Here is a 16,712-nt window from a genome sequence, read left to right as displayed (position 1 = left end):
TAATTATCGATGAGTACTGTGGTCCTCCAAAGATCAACATCTTTGACAGGAATGCATATAATTACACTTTCATGTGATCTAATGTCCTCACAGCTTGAATGACTTGATTCTCACAGAGCAGTCATAAACTAACAGAATTTCCACACTGATGCTTCTGCATAATAATAATGATGATGGATCGGATTGATCTGCGCTTTTTCTTGGTGCTCAAAGCGCTTACAATTTGTCCATTATTTATTCACACTTGGTGATGGTAGCTACTAATGCAGCCTCAGCTGCCCTGGGGCAGACTGACAGAGGGGCAGCTGCCAGTTGCACCTACGGCCCCTCTGACCATCACCGGGACATTCATACACATTCACACACCAGTGAAGTCGCACTGGACGGAAGGAGGGTGTCTTGTCCGAGGACACAATGACAGCTGGCTGGGGGGAGCGGGCCGCCTTCGGTCATTGGACGACCTGCTCCACCGCATGAGCCACTGCCGCCCCAAAGATGTCTGCAGCACAAGAAACAGCCAACTGTTCCGTGCTGGAAAGGCGGTTACTGTTGAAGCGGTTTGACTACAAACTCGTTTTCAACATTAAAAAAGGAACCTGGGGTTCAATTATTTTGTTAATAGTGGGTTTTGGTGGTAAAGGAGCTTGCAGTCTAAATACGAAATTTAAAATTGGGTACTGCCATCCATCCATCTATCTTCAGAACCCACTGAATCCCTTCCAGGGTTAAAGGGATGCTGGAGCCAATCCCAGCTGCTCTTAGATAAAGGTGGGATACACCCTGAACAGGTCACACAATCAGAGGGACAATTTGGAGACACCAATCAATCAACCATACTTTTGGACTTTGGGAGGAAACTGCAGTGCCCAGAAAAACATGCACATGCACAAGGAGAACATGCACAGCTAGGATTTGAACCGAGGCCTTCTCACTGTGTGGCGAGAGTGCTAACCACTACACCACCTAGTAATCTAGTTTGATCTACATATAACTTGGCTGGGACAGTACCCCCCAGGGGATGGATGTGTCAAGCAAATGGCACCCCCCCAGGTGTGTGACTGATAGGACTTTAACTTTGTGACTTTTGTGGCATGCAGTAAAGAAAATAGAAGCAGGAAATAACATTACAAATGTGGGAAATAAAGTGCCCCCCCCCCCACGCACACACACTGATTAACTACCAGGTACCACTATCTTGTCAAAAGTTGAGTATCGATTTGAAACTGTCAATCACCACAAAATAATTGGGACTGAATCTGTTTAAAAAAACCTACAAGCAACCCTACGAACGGCAGTTCACTCTGACACAATAAAATGTGACATTTGGAAAAGTTCAGTTTGAGGATTTCAGAGTAATCAGCAAGTCCTCTTTGACCAGAACCTTTGTTTGGAAATTAATCAGAACCATTTATATTTTAAATTGTTGTGCCTGTAAAGTGCTTTTCTACAGCTACAAAATGATTTCTTGTAAACTAAGCTGTAAGCTAAAAAAATTGGGTGCTGTCTTAATTAATTGTGTTGATAAAATGGGTTTGTTGAGGGAACTTTTATCAGACTTTAGAGAAAGCTGGACTTCTACAGGCAGAATCTGGTCATTTCCAGCCAGGTGTGTTGCTGAAACCTCTTTTGTCTACCTGAATGGATTAATTTGGAGTGGTTAATAATGCAGTCACTGGTGATTTCCATCACACTTAGGAATGTGAGAGTTGGTCTCAATCTCAGAATTTATTTAAAGCTCACAGGGAACAGATGTGGTGACAAATGAACCGACGCTTATTCCAGAGGACGGATTTGACCTCCACATTAAAGTGCACTGTCGATGCAAACAAATGGTTTGCAACTGGGGTTGGAAACTCTAAACATGGCATCACATTTTCCTCTGTGGTTGGGACAATTCAGTTCTGGTATGACATTTTCCGACTGCTAGTTGGTGTCACAGCCCACTGAGCCTCTCTGAGCAGCTCTACACCGGACCGAAACATCTACAAGGTCTCGCAAGAACCAGCTCGTGTTCAATTTTTAGTCAGCCTTGCAGTTTTTATTCTTATGAGGCATGCACTACCTACAGAACCTTATTGGTTAAAGCACATTCATTCTATGTTTTTTTGTTTTCTTATACTGAGACATATTTTGTTGTTGAAATCAGACAATATTGACTGTTCCCTTTAAGAACTAATATGTCAAAATTTAGCAAAATATAAGCACTATGAATTTGTTTGGGTAAAAGCAACTTGTATATGAGATACAGTTGTAGTACTTAACGTTGTAATCATAATATAAAATTAATTTGACCCTTTTATTATAATGAAGGGCGTATTGATATTCAGGTAGAGTTTTTTTCAAGTCACACCCTTTAAAAATATATTGTAAAATTATTCCTGTACAGTCTTTGGATGTATCGCATCGTATTTTGAAATACATATCGTATGTGTATGTACATATGTATCGTAACGCTAGACCCTTTCCAAAACACACCTCTAGAAATTACAATAAGCAAAACAAAAAAAAAGAAGAAAAAGAAGATAAACAAAAAAGGAATAAAAACAAAGCGAAAAATATATATTTTTAATTGTTTATTCATTTCAAAAACTGAAAGTTAAAAAACATTATCATGAAATACAGTTCTAAAAGAATCAGTCCTATCAGTTCAGTTATAATTTGTTTTATTAGTTTGTAGCTGCAAAACAAGCCTATATCTTCACCCACATCTGGAATATTCTCTTGATTTTCAGGATGCCTGTTTGCGCGTCATTATTTCCAGAAGTCTATTGTTTTTTTATATCCAGTTTAAGCTTTTTTCAAGTAGAAGACAAGCAAAAGGCTCTTTAAATTCATGAATAGGAAAATAAGCAGCTGTCTTAAATATTACAAATGTCAAACAATTAAAATTAATCTTTACAGAAGGCCAACTTCTGTAAAAAAAATATTCAGACTATTTTCTGCAGTTTTTGTTGAGTTCCTGTGTTTTACAGATGTTTTCCCATTTTTAACTCTTCGTGCTGCTCCTTACATACTTAGGTACTACATACTTGTGTCAAATACTGATCCTTTTTTTCTGCTAGAATCTCCAAGTCACAGCATCCTTTTTGGCATCATAGTGGTAAACACTGTTTCCTCCCTGCACCTACAGTACAAACCAAAAGTTTGGACACACCCTCTCATTCAAATGAATGGGAAGGCGTGTCCAAACTTTTGGTCTGTACTGTATAACAGTTAAGGCCCTCCCACCTCACCTATAGCTGTCACTCATCTCATCTAGGTGGTACACCTCTCTCCAGCTTTCAACGCACTGTGATGCATAAAAATGCAAATGTCACACACAAAACAATGAAGGATACAAAATGGCTCCTACAGGGGGTGTGTTCTGGTGTGAGTGCTCCAGAACAGTAAAGGGATAAAGTGTGTACACACCTTCTGATGCTCAGTTCTTCAAAGGGTCATGGCTGATGGCATGTGTCCGACTCCAGACCTCGAGGGCAGACATCCTGCTGTTTTTTCACCTACCCTGCTGCTCCTAGTTACCTGAATCAGGTGTGTTTTGCAAAAAAGAAACTTCAAAGGTGGGCTATGTTTTCCCTTGAGGCCTGCAGGTGGACACCTGGGATCTAAAATTGTAACCTAAATGTGGTGTGTGCTTTGTTTTTTACCTTATTCTTATCAACTGATTTTGCTGGATGAGAGGAAAAAGGAGGATTTTCCGTACTGTTGTGCAAAATGTGTCAGATTGAGTGATTAAACCTAACAGACTTGCAGGCCACACGGGTCTTGAACGTGCATCCCACTCTCCTCTGTCAGGCTGGCCCTCAGCAGGACTCGCCTCCTGACTCGAGCTGCCAAAGGGTTCATGTGCCGAACACACAGCAAGTCTGGAGATTCGATCGGAGAGGGTGAGAGCGAGAACAGAGACTACATTCCTCTGGTGAGCAGCAGATCCATGTCATGCATGTGCATGCTCAGTGAACCTGCAATGCTTTTGGATGAACACTAATGCAAACTGGCTATATTTGTCTGGAGACGTTGATGCGCCACAGTCAGTTGAGTTTGAGGCCATGAGAACAGAAAGCACCTGCAGGTATGAGCTGTTCGAAATAGCTTTGGAAGTGCTGGCAAATCATTGTGCAACCAACTTATTCAAATGTTTACTCAGTAGATTTAATTGTTAACTGCAATTGAGCATCTCCTACACTGTATAAACCATTATAGTGACTAAGAGACACTGCTAAATGAATCCCCTAGAGCTAATGAGAGATTAACCCCAAAACATAGTCAGGTGAAAAAAGGTCACATTTTTTTTGTAAAATTATTTTTGAAAAAGCTGACAAAAAGTAGAAAAAAATACCCAGGGGTTTACTATCTGAACTCTAATGAGATCTTTGGTGCAAAACTGGAGTTAAATTCAAACTTTAAAGCAATTCAGATCAAATTAATCCGAGTCAAAGTGAGAGAAAAAAAGAGAGGAGTCATGAAAGATTTTTTGGTGCGCCCCACAGCTTAGATTTAGGTCCCACTCTTCTTTTAACCTTTACACATTGTCCCCTAGTTATGTTATCAGCAGAAACAGATGACACATTTACAATTTTATAGATGATACACACATTTATATGACAATTCAAAAACTGTTGATGCGCTTTACATTTTTTATTTTTAGAAATAAAAGGATGGGAATATACATATTTATTTATCAAACCATTAATATAACTACTATGCCTCATGCCGAGAAAGAGAAACTTTTTTAAAACTTCACAAACAAGCTAAAAGCCTCTTAGTAATATTTTGATCCAAATAAATTTATTTCTATTTATACGAATACTTATTAATAAGGAAATCAATAATATAACAATAAAACTATACATTTCTAAGATACTTTTTTTGTAAAACAAGATTTACTTTAACAGTTGGTTTAATATTACCTGATCTATTAAGATTTCAAATCAGCTGTATTTTATTTAAATGTTTCTATTTAGTCATTTTGTATTATTATAATAATTGTGATTATTATTATGATTAATACTAAAAACATTTAAATTTTTAATGTTCCTTTATTTAAAATGACATTAAATTTAACATAGCAATAGTATAATATAGTAATATTTTTATAGCCTAGCCAGGATTTCTTCTACTTTCTGTAACTTTAAGGGTGGTTTGTACCATTCTCAGAGGTTTAATGTGAATGCAAACCAAACGAGAGAGGGATCTGAACGAGGAAGACTTTTAAATAAATGACGCTCAAATGAAGAACTAAACATCGTCTTTGTCGTGACTTTTTTACTTAAAAAGTCACGACAAAATTAAAAACTAAACAATAAACTAAACAAATAAAAGCAAAATTTCCATATTTTATGTTACTGTTACTATGTACTTGGGGGGAAAAAGAAGGAGAAACTGCATTTAAACATCATGGCTTACAGCAGTATAACTGTTAAAACCCCAGAGCATTGACCTCTGAAACATGATCATGGCAGAGGTTTTAAGAATTATTCAGTGGTGTTTTATTGTGCAGCAAAACAAAATAGCTTTCAGTCACAAATGGCTGCGGGATAAACATCCTTGTGATACAGCTGCCTACTGAGTAATTTCTCCTTCCTTAACAACAAGGAGTCCTGTTCTAAAGCACCTCACAACAACCAGCTGGTTGGAGCCATAAATCAAGACTGAGACATGCAGAGCAGAAAAACAAGATAAATTCAAGTATCTAAGTGACCCTGAGCTCATATCCTTTCATTATTTTGTTTAGTGCAGGTTTACCAAGCAGAAACCCAGAGCAGAAACTCATCATTTTATTCAAGGTTTTACTGCAAACTGATTCAAAATATTATATCTGTACGTAGAAAAAAAAAAACCTCTGGGTGGCTTATTCAGTTTATCTAATTATGCCATTAAAGTCATGCTGGAACAGGTCAATTTGGTCTTATTTGCTAAACTTTGATTCTTAGTTCCCCGGGGCTCAATCAACCCTTTGACACTGGAACTGCAGCTCTGGTATAGACGCTCTTTGAATGCTCTTTTGACCGTTTACTTAATTGATCTAAGTCCAAAGGATTGTAAAGCTGAGGAAAGCAACTTTGTGCCGATATGCAACTTTTAACCACTGTCAGTTGAAGAGTTGCAGTATTTTAAAGAGTGTTTTTTATCTCTTGTCGCTGGCCAGTTCCAGTGCTAAAGGGTTAACTTGCAAGTGAGTCAGAATGCGGTTCATTACAAAGTGAATGCTCACGGACAAAGGAGTGGAAGTCATTTGCGTAGAAAGCGTAGAAATAAAAATTTAATTAAAAGTCTTCAGCGCAAATCAAGAAAAGGGTTTTTTGATGAAGATGGGGTTGAAAATGAGACATTACTGGCAGCAAGAATCTTGTCCAAATGTTTAAATGTGTGATCTCATTTGTCAGTTTGGTCCGTTCTGAAATGGCAACATGTAATAAAACTAAACCAAGTTATAGTGTGACACTTTTCTGCATTCCCACCCAAAATCAAGTCTGATTGGTTATTTTATTCCTAACTCGGCCTTGCGTATTCTTCACAAAGTGTTTTACAGAGCAGTTCCCTTAAGGCTCGTAGAAAGTGGAACGTATAATTGTCGTGTGTGATAAGTGTATTCTAAAATAATTGTAAGGCTAATGTAAATTGAAGGCACTAATGACTTACAACACACTAGTCAGAGGTACAGCAATAGTCACAACTGCCTTTGTGGCTAGATACGGGCTGTCTGCTGGCAAATAGTGGACAAACCTGTATAGTATCATGTAAACAGCACTTGTGTATGACACGCCTGCCCCTCCCCTACTTCCCCCTTACTGTACGTTTCTAGGTTATATTATATTTTTTCACCTGTCCCGTGTCGAAAACAAAAACCATTTTTGCTCTACAAGCTCATCAAGCACTCTACAACCTTGAAATTTCGTGCATGCCCTGTACAGTTATTCCCATTTTTTTTTGTCAGATCTAGCTGTAAGGGCATTGTGATTACACCATTATAGATAACATGGATTATGTCCAAAGTTTAGGTGGCAAGCTCTACAAAGGCATCGTCGCCATGTCTGGGTTCAGAAGATCTTTCGTTTCAGTACTGATAGTTCCACCAGGAGTTGCGTCTTAATGACAGCTGCTCTAACCCTTGTGCTATCCTATGGGGTCCAAATGACCCCACCCTTACATTGACATGTTATCCCTACCATGACAAAGGTGGATAAAGGTGAAAAAGATTTCATGTAATCCATGGACACCAGAGGAGATCACAAATCATTGAAGATAAAAGGTCCAGCGCACTGTCTTGTGGGGTCTAGATCAGTGTTTTTCAACCGGTGTACCGCGGCACACTAGTGTGCCATGGGAGATGGTAAGGTGTGCTGTGGGAAATTACCCATTCACTGATCTAAAAACATTTTCCATCTCCAGGAAATCAGCTCTTTGTTCATCAAAACAGGCCCTGATAAAACACTGAGTAGTTAGGAATATGAAAGATTGTAAAAGACATTTTCTTTGTGTTTATTTGATTTTAACCCTTGTGCTATCTTAGATGACCCCACCCTTACATTGACGTGTTATTCCAACCATGACAAAGGTGGATAAAGGTGGAAAGATTTCATGTAATCCATGGACACCAGTGAAGATCACAAATCATTGAAGAAAAATGTTTTCACGCACTGTCTAGTGGGTCTAGATGACCCAACTCCCAATGTTAAAGTGCCATTATAGCACAAGGGCTAATAAAGACACTTTGATAAGAATGACGGTACTGCGATTTAGCCGCAACTTAAGCTCTGTTTTTTAGGAAAAGTCCCGCCCTTTCAACTCTCTCTGCCAACCATTCTTGGAGGCTTAATCATACGTCATCAGTGTGACCAATCAGAAGTGGTTAAAGTCTTCACTTCCTTGTTCAGATTCTGCTCATAAAGTCTCTCAGTTCCAACAAAAATAACAGCTAAAGCTCGTCTTTAGCGGTGTAGCTTTCCGCGGAAATCGGTATCAGACCATGGAACAAGTGAACAAAACAATGAAGCACAGAGAAGCGAGTCTGTGTTTGGCGGCTGTTTCAGCCTGCAGTGTGATCGTAGCCAATGAGTCTTTCCTGTTAAACATCTTGAAACCACAACGAACACACATCAAATGTTTTTAAATCTTCTTGATGAGATCAGAGGTAAACAGTTTAGTTCTCCTTCAAGGTTTGTGTTTATTAACCGACAAACATCCTAGAGTTTGGTCCATGTCATCTTTTTAACTGAAACACTTTTCTAATAACGTCTGGATTATTTTACATGTTAAATTGAAGAAGAAGTAATAACAAAATTTAAGAAACAGGATTAAGGTGAAGTGGCCAACAGACACAATTTAACTAAATTAAAACAATTTAATCATCTAAAAAGAAATAAAAAAATTTTGTTAAAGTTTTCAAAGACTTCATCTTTGATTAAGACAAAAGGAAAACTAGTAAAATTTCTACATGTTCACTTTTTGTGTAGCTACAGAAAACATGTATATATTGTTAGTCTTTTTGTGTAAAATTAATCAAACATGTTGTGATCATATTGTTCAAAAATTACAGTTGCCTTTGCACCAACATTTAAAAAATAAATCACTTTTTAGAAAGAATATATTTGTTTTTTGTGAGGTTACATAAAATTGCATGTTAATAAACTGGAGGAAAAAACAACTACTAGGGTAAAATTTCAAATAATTTAGTTAAAAATTATTACTGAAATCTAATTTAACTTTTATTACATCTTTTAGAAAAAAAGGCAGCAACTTCCAGTTTTTTCTGCCACAATTATCACAAAAATGCATATGAGATTGCAGAGGGACTGTAGATCAATACAGACTATGATGTTTTTCTTTTTTTCAATTTTTGGATGCTGGTGTGCCGTGGAATTTTTTCAAGGATAAAGTGTGCCTTGGCTGAAAAAAGGTTGAAAGACACTGGTCTAGATGACTCAACTCCCAATGTTAATGTGCCTAGGAAGCACAAGGGTTAAGTTAAGCAGTGCTTCCATCACTCATTTTAATGACTATCTGTCTGACATTAGTCTATGAAGGAAAAAGGACAAAGATACAGTTAAAAGTGGGAGACCATTTTTCACATCTTTTTACAAATATGAAAAACATCAAAAAGCTTGGGAGCAGCACAGAGGGCAACAAAAAGCTTTTGATACATGTTGGTTTTGATCCCACTGATCAGATCATCAACACATCCTAAAGCTGAGTTAATGCAACGCATTGCTTTTCTAAAGTTCAAATATTTGAACTCAGGAAAAAACACACAACAGCCTTTTGACGTCTGTCAGAATTTTTGATGTACCGCGCTTCCCCCCTGACCAATATGCTCTAAAGCATCACACCACCCACAATGTTCAAAAAGCAACCCAGGACCTGTCATTGCGTCTGAACATTGACTTAACTGAAACTGGATACAACTGCCAAGCAAGCCACGTTTGGTGCTGTACGTAGAATAAAACCTAGTTTCTGGGTTCTGGGGCCAACAAAAGTGATCTGTTGTGACTTCCTGTGTGCAGGTGTTGTTGCAGTTAGCTAGTGGTGCATTTCTGCTGGACTCAGCGTTGTGTGAAGCCATAAACGTTCCAATGGACAAGCTCAAGTGGACGTCCCCCTTCACCAGCCACCGCTCGAGCAGCCGCCGCACTGAAAGCACAGACGACGGCTCCAGATCACCTCTAGAGCACGAAATGCAAACTGCAGAGCATGCTGGAGGAATCATCGCAGCCCCCCGTCCCTCCAGGGGTGTATGGCCGGACACTGGTGCCTCATTACCAAGCCCGTCCACCGCTGCTGACCTCCCACTGTCCACACACTCCTTCCACGCCGATGCTGTTAGGAGCTCGGCTTCAGGGGGCTCTGATACAACCTCACCTGGTGGCGTGCTGAAGAAGACGTTGAATCCAGAAAGCATGGTGTGGGCCACAGCCGTGGCCCTCGCCTGGCTGGAGCACAGCTCAGCCAGCTATTTCATTGAGTGGGAATTGGTCGCAGCAAAAGCCAGCATGTGGCTCAGTGAGCAGGACATTCCTGAAGGGAAAGATTTAGCCTCCATCAAGGCGGCTGCCAATCAGCTCTTCATCATTCTCAGACACTGGGATGAGAACCTGCAACTGAACATGCTCTGTTACAACCCCAATAGCGTCTGAGGTTTTGATGGAGACCACCAAGGTGTTCTTGGTCCTAAATGAAACTATGCTAACCAAGGCTCTGCTGTTCTCTGCCCAGCATTTTGCTTCTAAAGTCTTAACTCTCGTCACTGCCGTGGTGAACAGTGTGTTTTTGTCCCGTCGTCGTGGTGTTCCTCCAAACATATCACAGTTGCCGACACACCTGGAGAGCAGCAGCCATCAAAAACGACTCGGTGAGTGTCAGTGTTAGTCATTGCCTGTTAAACCGCAGACTATCCAAAAAAATACCACGGTGGCCACAGAAACCCAATGCTGCAAAAGATTAAAAAAAAAGGTTTGCAAAAACTATTGCATAGGTGGCATACTGTTGCTGCGTCATGTTCTCCTGAACCCACTGTGTTGTGGAAGAAAAAGAAGAATCTGGGTTCTTCCTGGCTGTACTGTCACCTTTTTCTTATGCCAGTTGTCCAATCAAGCGTAGTTACTGTTTTTGCCTTTGTTGGTTTAATTGTAGCAAAGATGAAATTATATGCAAACAAAACTAAAGAAAATACTCAACCTAAGGTATGTCAGAATAAAAAAAAATAGAATAAATATGGTGTTAATAGACGTTAATGAATGTCTGTAAAATTATTTCCATTAATTTAATATTTCACATTATTTTAAGTCATTTTACTTTTTATAATACAGCACGACAGGCTTTACCAGCAGTATGTTAGCTTGGATGTTATATTGAAAAACTATTGCTAAACAAGGCCCCGCAAGGCATCACAGTTCATTTACCACAAGTGCCTACACAAAGTGGAAGTCTTTGCGCTGCAGCTCAGTCACTTGGTTTAGATGCACTAAAAGCTGTCCAAACATCAGCCAGTTGAATGTCAGTGACTCTGCTTGTGTGAATCTCAAAAAAGATGAAGTCGACCCACTTCAGAATGGGGAGGAAAGGTGACTGAAGGGACGTAACTCTTGATGCTGACTTTTTTTTTTTTTTAGTTTTGGGAGGGTATTTTAAATCGTCGCCTCAGTTTATTGTTATCTACTGACAGAAGCAGCTGCTGTTTTGATTTGAAACAAACCACAACAGCTCATCTGGTACCAACCATTGACTGAAGGAGAACTGGACTGAGTGGCCCCTCCCCCTTGGCATTCCGAATAGGAAGGAAAACAAATTCCTTATGTTGAGAAAAAACATTCTATTTGTCAGAATAACCATTCTTGTTCTGCTCTGCTACCTTTTTTTTCCAGATACCTCAATATGGGGTCTCACGTCCAACGATCAAAACGTTTTATAGATTTTGTGAATCCCACTTTCAAGTGGTAGGGGTGTGGACTTCTAACAACTTCCCTCCTGATTCTTGAGAGTGGTTGAAACATTGACTCACATCAAACACTGCTTACTGACGATTTCTGGTTCCAAAATGGCGGCATCCATATCGCTAAAAGAATAGTGATCAAATTGGCTTCATTTCTATGGAGCAGGAAGTAAGCCATGGGTGGTGTCGCACTCACTCTCTTCAGTTCTCATATATAGTCATGGTACCAACCACCACTTCGACTCAAAAGGGTCTGGGCCTCTTCAACCCTAACATTTAAAAAAAATGAACCTGACATCAACTACAGGTCATCAGACCACATTGTTCACATTCTTGGAAAATTTTGGTCTGACTTTTAGTGCAGGTATAAGCAACAGCAGAGAGTTTCTGTTTCACAATAATGCATCTTGAACATTCTTTTATTTATCCAAAAGGAACTTTTATTTTGAAGGTCTCAATCACCTGCATGATGAAGGTTAGAAAAAAATGTATATGTTGTAAGTTTTCATCGCCATACAATTCAAATCAATTCAATTCAATTCAATTTTATTTGTATAGCCCAAAATCACAACAACAGTCGTTTTGAAGGGCTTCGAAGTAAAACATAAACTCAAAAGGATCATGAATACAAAGAGTTCAATAGGAAAATACTAAAAATGAACTAACAAACTGACTAAGCTATACTGGCATCCCTGCCCTTAGACCCCGCTTCGCGGTACAGAGAGCTACTAACTCTGTATGCTTTGTTTCTTCTGTACGTGTAATGGTAAATTATATAGTTATATATAATTATATTATGCTATATAAATATAAAAAAACATATTAATAAATTACAATAAAAACCAACAGCAAAGCCATAACAAGAAATTGATTTGGGGAATTTCTGTTGAGTGAAGATTGTTTCAAATTAATAAGATTAGTTTTATTTTTAATTTAATTTCACACCTTCCTGCACAAGAGAAAACTAAGGCATAAGAAAGGAAAAAGAAGACATTTGCACTCCTTCCTTTTTTTTTTTTTAAAGTAAATAAGTGAACCTGAAGCACCAATCACGTATTTTCTCCATTCTGATGAAGAGGGTTTGAAATCCATCAGGTCAACTTATTTTAAGCCACGGCCGCGTTTCACTTCCCGACTGATGTTTGCATTGCAGTGCAGCTCTGGTGTAACAGATGCTGATTGGAAGCCTCAAAAAAAAAAAGAAAAGAAAACATGCTTTCTTTTGTAAAATCTGTATTTTTTTTTGTCAGCCTGGAAATGCAAGCTGATAATTGTTAAATTTAACACAAACCTTGTGATGCTCTGCTTGTACTAGTCAATAGGGTGTCCAGCATCATTGTGTGTGAGTGGTCTGTTTGTGACGCTGATGGGGTTGCCTTGTTTGGAGAATGCTGTAATTAACTAGTATTGTTTTGTTTTGCACCAAGTCAAGCTTAACCAAAAATAAAAAATAAAAAAATCATCACTGCTGGGTAAGAAGGTATAAAAAAAACTCCCCATGTACCTGCTTTGAATATTGTAAAGTGGATTGTTTTTCTCTTTTTAGGTTCTTTGACTATTTACTTTACCTGTATTTTATTTCAATGTTCTGTTACTTTTCTCAGGTATTTTCCTTTTTATCCACTCAGGCTGAGTTGCATGCATTCTTTTGCATGAACCCGAGTGTTTTAATACACAGTTTTTGGATGACCAAATTGCCCAGCTGGAGCTCCTAATGCAGTATTTTCCTTGGGAAACATGATGTATGTAACATATAGTTGTTTTTGGGCCTAGTATTGAAATAGTCTGTGCAGCTGTTACTGTCAAAGATTGTTTCTTTAAAGTCATTTCTATTGTGTGCCATCTTATGACTTGCTGTTTGTGCCTTTAAAATGATGATTTGAGGCTGTGGAAGCTTCTGTAGTGTCTTTAAAACCGTCAATGCTATTACCAGCCCTGCAGGTGCATGTAATAAACTAAGAAAAATAGAAAAAATAAAAATCTGTGTTTGGACTTTGTGTCTCGAAAAAAGTAACTTTGACTAAAAGTAGCTCTACCTTGTAGTCTGCTATTGTCTGTGAAATTACAGATAGGTTTACGTATGTTGGGAGGACCAGGTGTTTCTCTGGAAGCTGAGAGTGAGGGAGCAACCTGGAAGGGAACAAATTGCTCTAAGAATTTTCCCTGGCATGTGAGGCACGTTCATGAACGCATCACATGCCAGCGTGTAATTAAAAAGTTCAAAAATTAGTTTTCCTCAAGGAGCCATCCGTTCGTCCGTCCATCCGTCCATCCATCCATCCATCCATCCATCCATGTGTCCTTGTTCCTAATCCGATGTATCTTGGGGTTGCTGGAGTCTGTCCTGGCTGCTGTTGGACGAAGGCAGGGCACACGCTGGACAGGTCACCAGTCTATCACAGGGTTCCTCAAGAAGCCAAGAAAGACAATTTAACAAGACAGTTTGCAACTCTTACAAGAAGCTTTTTTTTTTTTTTTTTACAGAGGAGGAAGATTCTTAAAAAAAAAAAGTTGGTTGTGTATTAAGGTTTGGGTTGATCCACAGAGAGAAAGTATGATTGTCAGTCAGAGCCTAAAAGACAAGAACAGATTAATTATCAGTTTGATAAATAGTCAACATTATTAAAACAATAAAGTAACAATTTGATGTTTTGGATTTACAGAGTTCCTGACATGTGACACAGCAAGCAAAAGACGTAACTTCAGCGTGGTTAAAACATGTCACACAACACCCTCTGTCTGAGACATGGCAAGAATGCCAAAAAAAAACATCTAAAAGGAACAACTCAATTCTTAGCAGACTGTCCACACCTACAAAACTACACAGGGAACAGTTCTATGACCTAAGAGAGCTGGGACCACAAAGGTTACTTTAGTAACACACCATTTTGCCATGGATTCAAATCTTGCAAAAGTTACCCATCCAGCACATGTCCAAAGACCATCTGAATAATCCAGAAGGGGGTTTGGGAGAATGCTGAGGTCAGATGAAACCAAAACGGAACTCTTTGGTATAAATACCACTTGCAGTGTTTGGAGGGAGAAGAATGCTGAGCTGCATCCCAAGAACACAAAACCTACTGTGAGACATGAGGGTGGGGAGAATATGGTTTGAGCCTGCGTTTCTTTCTGCAAAGGGGACCGGACAACTGATCTATATTGAGGAAAGCATGAATGAAGCCATGTATGGTAAGATTTTAGACTGAAACCTCTTTCGATCAGTGACCGCACTGAGGATGAAATTCAAGCCATCGCCTGTGCAACAAAGAGTGGCTATATAAAAAACAATGTTTTCACACTAAGGCTAGTTTGCAGTTTTCACATATGATCAAAAAGTGATGTTGAAAAACTCATCCATGCATTTGTTACGTCCAGGCTGGATTACTGTAACTCTTAGCAGCGCGTCCTAAAAGTTCATTAAAAAGTCTTAAGCTTGTTCAAAATGCAACAAAAAAGATAAAGATCTCTTAGTGCCTTACCAACCAAACAGAACACTTTGCTCACAAAATGCATTTATTAAATAAAAAAGTACAGTTGGAGGTAGAGCGTTTAGCTTCCAAGCTCCTGTTTTATGGATTAAGCTCCCAGCTTGTGTAAGAGAGGCCGACACAGTTTCTATATTCAAAGTTAGGCTTAAAACATTCCTCTTTGGACAGGCTTATTGTCAGACTAGTTAGTAGTCAGAGAATATTTAACTTATTGCTCCCCCTACCTCACCTACTGTAATGAAGTTTGGGGGAATACATCCATTATACATATTTTTCGGCAGAGGGCAGATCATTTCATAAAACGGGCCAGGGCGGTCCATTCCCCCTGCTTAGATTAATACTATATTGTATTAATATTGATATGTTAAAATGTCAATTTTCAATTATTTTCATTATCATTATCATCCTCTATTTGTGTCATAGTGAGTTAATAATAAAGTAAGTAATAATAACTAAAAAGCTGCCATGTGATCAGGAAGAGACTAATTCGAGGTGGATGGAAAAACTTTATAGAAAAAATGAATTTTACTTTTTGTTGCTTTTGTTCAACTCTCAAAGCTTCAAGACTTGACAGGGAGTGAAAGAAACTACATCTTTTCATGTGTTTTCATGGTTTCAGACAGTACAGAAGCCAAAACAGAATCAGGAAGAGGCTGAGAGCTAACTTTCCCCAGTGCCCCCTGTGCTACCCTAGGCACTTTACCATTGGGAGTTGGGTCATCTAGACCAGTGTTTTTCAACCTTTTTTGAGCCACGGCACACATTAACCTTGACAAAAATCCCGCGGCACACCAGCATCCAAAAAAAAAACAAAAAAAAAACAGAAATTCATGGTCTGTATTGATCGACAATACACATGTCGATTCACAGTCAGACATTGATAGGAAGCCTTATCAAAGCTAATGGATTAATAAAATAATTTCTTCATTCAACACATCTTTGTAACTTGCTGATCTTTTACTTGGCCTGGTTAAATTTATTAAAGAACGCCATTACAGAGCTGTGCCAAGCCCCTCACTTAAACACTGTTATTAGTGTTAACATGGAGGATGAAAGTCTACATTTGAAAGCAGATAATTCTGAACTCCGCCTCCGCAGTGGCAGTACACAATAATTATCCTAATCATGAGAGTCTGATGCCCTGTTTGCTGCATGTTTAGGTTTCACCTGAAAGTAGAAATCTTTTCTGCATCACAACCTCTCCCAGGAGGAGAGGTTGTGATGCAGATCCACAGGAAAACCCTAATAAGCTTTGAGTCCTAACATAGATTCTATAAAGCTGCACAGACAAAAATGACGTTTTAAGAATTTGTTTAACCCTTGTGCTATCCTAGGCACTTTACCATTGGGAGTTGGGTCATCTAGACCCACTAGACAGTGCGCTAAACTTTTTTCTTCAATGATTTGTGATCTTTACTGGTGTCCATGGATTACATGAAATCTTTCCACCTTTATCCACCTTTGTCATGGTAGGAATAACACGTCAATGTAAGGGTGGGGTCATCTAAGATAGCACAAGGGTTAAGGGGAATTTCATCATAGGAACACTTGTTTGGCCAATGTAGGCATTGTATCACATCTGTACTGTGCTAGAGTCTACCAAGTGGGCTAGAGCTGACATGGTTACACATCTGCTATAATATTCCAAAATATTTAAGCTAGAGATTGTAAGGTGTAACGATGAATGGATCAATGGATTTCCATTACTATGATCCAAACATAGCGATTTGTCTGAAGCAAGTTGGCACATGGCAGCTTTATATACATACATATATATATATATATATATATATATA

The 16,712-nt window shown here is 38.8% G+C and overlaps 1 protein-coding gene across 4 annotated transcripts in view; it reads left to right on the top strand.

Annotated features, from left to right (window-relative positions):
• vwa5b1 (von Willebrand factor A domain containing 5B1) overlaps nt 1-13,036 on the top strand; it is a 53,199-nt gene extending 40,163 nt beyond the window's left edge. For 3 of the 4 annotated variants that reach the window (XM_078949819.1, XM_023956869.2, XM_023956870.2), the window contains exons 21-22: nt 3,796-3,919; nt 9,504-13,036. In XM_078949819.1, the coding sequence (XP_078805945.1) occupies nt 3,796-3,919; nt 9,504-10,133 (754 nt within the window). In that variant the 3' untranslated portion in view covers nt 10,134-13,036. The remainder of the gene's footprint in view (nt 1-3,795; nt 3,920-9,503) is intronic. The other variant, XM_078949820.1, reaches the window with a different exon arrangement.
• The last annotated feature ends 3,676 nt before the right edge of the window (nt 13,037-16,712 follow it).

This window comes from Oryzias latipes, chromosome 7 (assembly GCF_053564925.1).
Source record: "Oryzias latipes strain Hd-rR chromosome 7, Olatipes_Hd-rR_3.1".
Lineage (NCBI taxonomy): Eukaryota > Metazoa > Chordata > Actinopteri > Beloniformes > Adrianichthyidae > Oryzias > Oryzias latipes.
Note: the sequence above shows the minus strand (reverse complement) of the source record. Positions and strands in the feature narration are given on the sequence as shown.